Below are 6,229 nucleotides of genomic sequence, written 5' to 3' on the forward strand. Positions count from 1 at the left end.
CCTACAGTGATGATATCTTTATCACCAAAGTCTACAATCATGCAGTGAACCTACAGTGATGATATCTTTATCACCAAAGTCTACAACTAGGGTTGATGCTTGCTGTTGTACATTCCATGATTTTTAACAAATATTTGGATATGAATCCATCCCTATGGTTTCAAACAGAGTAGTTTCACTACCCTAAAATTCCTCTGTGCTCTGCTTATTCATCCTTCTCTCCCTCCTAACCCCTGGCAACTACTGATCTTTTTACTGCCTCCATTGTTTTGACTTTTCCAGAATGGCATGTAGTTGCAATCATACATTATGTAGCCTTTTCAGATTGGCTTCTTTCATTTAGTACTATGCATTTAAATTTCCTTCATGTCTTTTCATGACTTCATAGTTCATTTCTTTTAAGCACTGAATAATATTCCATTGTCTGGATGTACCAAAGTGTATTTATCCATTCACGTACTGAAGGACATCTTGGTTGCTTTCAAGTTTTGGCAATTATAAATAAATAAATACATCAATAAAGGCTGCTATAAATATTCATGTGTAGGCTTTGGCATGGACACAAGTTTTCAACAATTTGAGTAAATACCAATGAGTATGATTATTGAATCCTATAGTTAAAGCATGTTTAGTTTTATGAGAAACTGCCAGATTGTCTTCCAAAGAGGCTATACCATTTTGCATTCCTGCCAGCATTGAATGAGAGCTCCTGTGGTCCCACATCTTCATTGGTATTTGGTGTCATTTGTGTTTTTGGATTTTGGCTCTTCTAATACATGGGTACTAGTCTTCCTACTACATTCAATTTTGAATCACAAGTGTAATTTTATATCTGTATATGTAGGTGTATGTTAGTTATTTGATTAATTTTTTTACCCACTATAGACTGTGTTTTCAGTGGGAACAGGGACTGCCTGTTTTTGTCTATCATTTTAACACTCACTCCCAGCACACTGCCTTGAACATAGCAGGTCCTTGGTAAATACTTCTATGCCTTACAAGTTCATTTTGGGTCTGAATTTTATACAAAAATCCAAGTCTACTGGAGATGATAAAGCAGAGTATGACCTGCTTAGACCATAACTTGAGGCAGCAAGTTTACCTGAGGTTGTCAGAACTCAGCAGAGGCATCTGGTCATCTGGTTTAGTAGTTGCCTTTTATATGAAATGCAAATGACTCCATTCAGTTCCTCAACCCTTAGACAAATACGGCTCTTTTCCTTGTATTATCTGAAGAAGCCTGACTTCTTACTCAAGCACTTCTTCAGAGCTTCATGGATGTCTCTGTTTCTCAGGCTATAGATGATGGGGTTAAGCATGGGCGTCAGGATGGTGTAGAGCAGAGAGAACCCTTTGCGCAAGAGTTGGGATGAGTGGGCTGAGGGTACGAGGTAAGTGACAATCAGTGTCCCATAAAACACTGAGACCACAGTGAGGTGGGAGGAGCATGTGGAGAAGGTTTTTCTCCGGCCTGTGCCAGATGGGATTCTTAGGATAGCAACGAGGATGCAGGAGTAGGAGCCCATAATAAGGAGAAATGGGACCAGAGTCACTGCAGAAGAGGTGGCAAAGGCAATGGTCTCCGTAAGTGAGGTATCCGTGCAGGAGAGATGGATCAGAGGCGTGAAGTCACAAAAGAAGTGATCAATTTCATTGAGTCCACAGAAGGTTAGTCTACACAGCAGGACCATGGTGATTGCTGTGAGGAGGAAGCAGGAGAACCAAGAGCTGGCTGCTAGCCTGATGCAGAGGGAGTCAGTCATGAGGATGGGGTAGCGAAGAGGCTGGCAGATGGCCAGGTAGCGATCATAGGACATCACAGCAAGCAAGAGACACTCTGTAGCAGCCAGAGACCCAAAGAAGTAGAACTGTGCCAGGCAGCCAGCCACGGAGATTGTCCTCTGTTTGGCTATGATAATCAGTAACATCTTGGGGACAATGTTGGAGGTATACCAGATCTCCAGAAAGGACAAGTTCACCAGGAAGAAGTACATGGGGGTGTGGAGGTGATGGTTGAACAAAACTAGAAAGACAATAAGGATGTTTCCAGAAAGAGTTAAGGTGTAGAAAACTAAAAATATTATAAAGAGGGAAATATTTAGCTGTTGGATGGAAGAGAATCCTCGAAGTACAAATTCCACGCTCATTGTTTGGTTTTCCCAGGATGGGCTCATCATGCCTCAGCTTTCCTAGAAACAGAACATCCAGTGATAAAACATGAAGATGTGGAATGTTCTAGCTTACATGGACAGTGAATGATTTTTATTTTCCACTCAGGTTTTTTTTCCTGTTTTTGTTTTGGTTTTGTTTTTGTTTTTTTAAATTTGAGTGGAGCGAGATCATCTTTTTGTTTCAAGGTCCAAAGTGGGAAAGAAAAGAATTTAGAATAAGATCCTGTGACTTCAATATCACCTTCATCTCTCATCCTGGATTTTCACTTCATGTGGAGCAATGCTAGGCTTTGGGGAAAGCGGAAACAGAAGAAAGAAAAAGAATCATACTAAAGGGAGGGAGGACCTTCCTGGACTTGCCTTCTCTCTGTGACTCTTATGTCCTTTCTTTACAATCTTAAAAATAAATCAGGTCAACCCTCTACCTCAAATAAGGACCCTTTAGAACATGCTCAAGGGATTATCACTTCCCTTGATAAGAGAGTAAGAATTGCCTACTCCATGCTCTTGCTAAAAGAACTGTGAAAATTAGGAAGTTACAGAAAGGAAGGAAGAAGATCTAAAAAGGAGGCAGGACAGAGAGGAGGAGGAGAGCTTTCTGCAGGGCTTGTGACCTCTCAGGGAGCCACGGATCCAAAACAAAGGACACTGCCCACCTTAAGCACTGTGTATCTTCAGAGGAATCGTCTCATCACATCTATTATGTATTCCTCTCGGTTCAGTTTCTTAGTCAGTTGGGAGGAAAGTGTCTTATTTCTGGTCTTGTTTCCATGGCACTATCAAGAGAAAATCATGTGTGTGGGGGGTTTGAGATTCTTCAGCTCTGAGGTCATTGTCTATACTCATGTAACCTAGGGGCAGGAAAACTCTCTCACACAATTTTAAATAGACAAAAACAGACAAAGATTAAGAAGATCTCTCTCACGCCCGTAATGCCAACACTTTGGGAAGCCAGGGCAGGAAGATCACTTGAAGCCAGGAGTTCGAGACCAACATGGTCAACAAAGTGAGACCCTCTCTCTACTTTAAATATATATACATGTTTATAATTTTTTTAAAGATGTTGCCTAGGGCTGAAGTAAGTGGGAAAAGAGGATTCAGAATCAAGTAGCCTAAGACACTGTGTGCAACCAACCGATTGAGTGTAAGACACCCTTGGGTTATTTTTTTTCCCAATTTTTTATTTTAAAAATGTGGGGTACAATTCAGTGTTAGGTATACAAATGGTAATCATACAGGTAAAGTTTGGAACTCACTTTGGTCCCTGCCTTGTGTTCTTTTGAATGAGTTAGGAAGCCCAAGTTTCCTCTTCAATACCGTCTTGGTTAAAGCCATACACCCTACCCCAGAGCTCAGGGCACATAGAGAGACCGCCCCCGCCCCAAGAAAACCCTGCTATGATTTCAGGCAGGCCCTGGGGCTGAACCCACTTCACCATTCTGAACTCCCTTGTACTGTATCTGTACCTTCTTAAGGTAGTTGTGGAGGGACCAGATGGCTGCAGGTGAGATGGAAAAACTCACTTCCAGGCCCAGAACACACTGTGTGGGTGTCATAATGAGGTGGCTACCATGACTAGACAGAGAGCCCTAGACAAAGCCAGGACTCTGCTTTGTGCATACCATTTTCAGCAAGTTGTTTAACTTCTCTGAGTCACAGTTTAGCATCTATAAAACAAGATACAGGATCAGAGAAGAACTTAACATGTGCCTAGCATGTACAAAAAGCACATAAATAAAAAGACTGGGAAATCAGTGACTATTCGGGTCTGCAGACATTACTTAATTTACCAAGGAATTGCCCTTACTTTGAAGGTGGCATTGGCAACACATCTCGGTCTCTTTGGCTGCACCCTGCACTGTGCTTGTGAAGAATTAAGCTGTCCCTACTGTTTCTTACATACCAACAGCCTTTGGCAATACACTGATCCCACTTTAAAATTGATCCAGTGTCCTAGAAACAATCCTGAGGAGCACTCATTCCAGCTTTCCAAGTGGCTTATAGAACTAACCTGGATTCTGTGCTGCCCAGCAGTCCTGGTGCCCAGAGTATGCCCAGCAACTGGTGATTCAGATCCTGAACTCACTGAGAGGCGTTTGGGGAAGGTGTAAAGAGAAAACTTCTCTCCGGCCTTGTGAAGTACGAATGATGATCTAAGATCTCAGAGAGAGGGCTTCAGTTCAGACAGAACACAGTCAGACTCTCATGTTGGTGACATTCTTTGTCCCAGCCACTGTTTGAAAGTGTTGAGAATACAGAACTCATTTAGTCATCACAACAACCCTATGTGGTGGGTGCTTGCATTATCCTCACTTTACAGATGGAAGCATACTTAATATGGAGGCACAGAGCTATTAAGTAACTTACCCATGAACATCTAAACATCTAAACATGGCAGGGAAGAAATTTAGGCTCGCTTTAGATCTCTCGTGCCTAACCACTCACACTGCCTGTTGCAGAGCTTGTGTGCAATCACTAGTTTGTATCATCTCTCAGAGGCAGGAAAAAGAAAGGTCCCACAGGGCAGCCTTTTATCTTGGTTTTAGCTTCAGGGAAAGCGAGGCCTGCTTTGTTGTTTGGTGACAACCTTCCTGGACTTGCCTTCACGCTGTGACTCTTATGTCCTTTCTTTATCATCTTAAAAATAAATCAGGTCAACCTGCTACCCCAAATAAGAACTCTTTGAGAATGTGCTCAAGGGATTACCATTTCCCTTTCTCCAAACAATTACTTTTCTGCTGCAGAACTGCTTCATCATCTAGATGCAGGGCAGAGCCCCATGATGGAGATTGAAAAGCTAGGTGAAAGGTAGACGAGAACCGACTAGAAAAACTGTGAAACCCGGTAGAGCACACTGTAAAACTAAAGAGGCTGGGCTCAAATTCCTGCTCAGCTACACAGATATGTAAGCAAAGGCAGGCTTGATAAGGGAAGAACAATTCTACCGTCTCCAGGTCTATACAGATGAAATTTTCAAGAGAGGTCGATGATACTGACCTTCCCACCCTAGCATACTGTCAGTCTCTCCCCTATCTCAGCAGAAGTGAGGAAATTTTAAAAAGAGTATTATTGCAAAAGGTAGAGCTATGGACTCGCTAATGTGCTCCTATGTTAACTCCACTCACATATGTTGCTTGAACTCTAGAGCCATAAGCCCAACAAATTATGCAATATGTCTATAAGTCATGTTGGCATGGGGTTGAGCTCAGAGAAAGTGCTAAATTGTAGTGCTTTTTTCTTTTTCTCTTTCTCCTCCACTCCCTCTTTTCCTCCCAGTTATGCCCAGTACAACCAGTGTTGTCTACAAGTAGACGAACTTTTTAGGAAGAAATCTCCTCCCCTTCACTGGAGATGTTTAGCAAGAACAGTGTGTGAAGACAATTAAATGAGACTAAAGCACTAGAGAATTATTTGGACTTGATAATTTTCAGTATTCCGTTAAAATTTGATTTTTTTCCTAATTGAGAAGATTTATATTCTCACAGGAAACACACATAAAACACATCTGGGAGAAAGATAAGGAGTTTATCACAAAGCAAAAAAAGCAAAATAAACATACAAATATTTAGTGAGTTGTCACAAATTTTGTGATTCCACTAACAACAACAAAAAGCAGAGGAGGACATGAGGTAACTCAGGAGTTATCTGAATAGCATCTGTGTGGTTTTTTTCCCCATGAGCCTAGGAGGTCAGGTATGTTTTTGGCTCATTACTCAGTCTCCTTTTTTCATGTAAAACTAACCAACACACCTGGCCAACACACCATGATGATGAGAACAATTGACTCATGCCAGGTGCTGGTCAGTTCAGGTGAACAACTGGTCAACCACATAGACAAATAGTTTGATTTTGCCACTAAACTAACACAGAGTAGGTGACACAGTAAATTAGGCAACTGTACAGTTGGCCTCGTCTAGCAAAGAATAGACTCAAAACAGGAAAACTCAAGCATATGCCATTGGAATAGATGAACTTTACCTATTAGTGCCTTGAGGGGTCCACTCCTATTTTGGGAGGCCGGCCCACAAAAACTATGGCATGTCCACCTCTCCTGAATT

At 41.8% G+C, this 6,229-nt stretch overlaps 1 protein-coding gene across 1 annotated transcript; it reads right to left on the reverse strand.

Annotated features, from left to right (window-relative positions):
• Positions 1-1,226: 1,226 nt before the first annotated feature.
• LOC103271771 (olfactory receptor 11A1-like) lies at positions 1,227-2,177 on the reverse strand. Its single transcript, XM_008069261.1, has one exon. The coding sequence runs from the start codon at positions 2,175-2,177 to the stop codon at positions 1,227-1,229; it is 951 nt and encodes a 316-aa protein (XP_008067452.1).
• Positions 2,178-6,229: the final 4,052 nt, after the last annotated feature.

This window comes from Carlito syrichta, unplaced genomic scaffold (assembly GCF_000164805.1).
Source record: "Carlito syrichta isolate Samal-C Ts95f unplaced genomic scaffold, Tarsius_syrichta-2.0.1 Scaffold311899, whole genome shotgun sequence".
NCBI classification, from domain to species: Eukaryota; Metazoa; Chordata; class Mammalia; order Primates; family Tarsiidae; genus Carlito; species Carlito syrichta.

Coding starts and splice junctions, on each gene's coding strand:
- LOC103271771 (XM_008069261.1), bottom strand. CDS start 2,177: ATGATGAGCCCATCCTGGGAAAACCAAACAATGAGCGTGGAATTTGTA.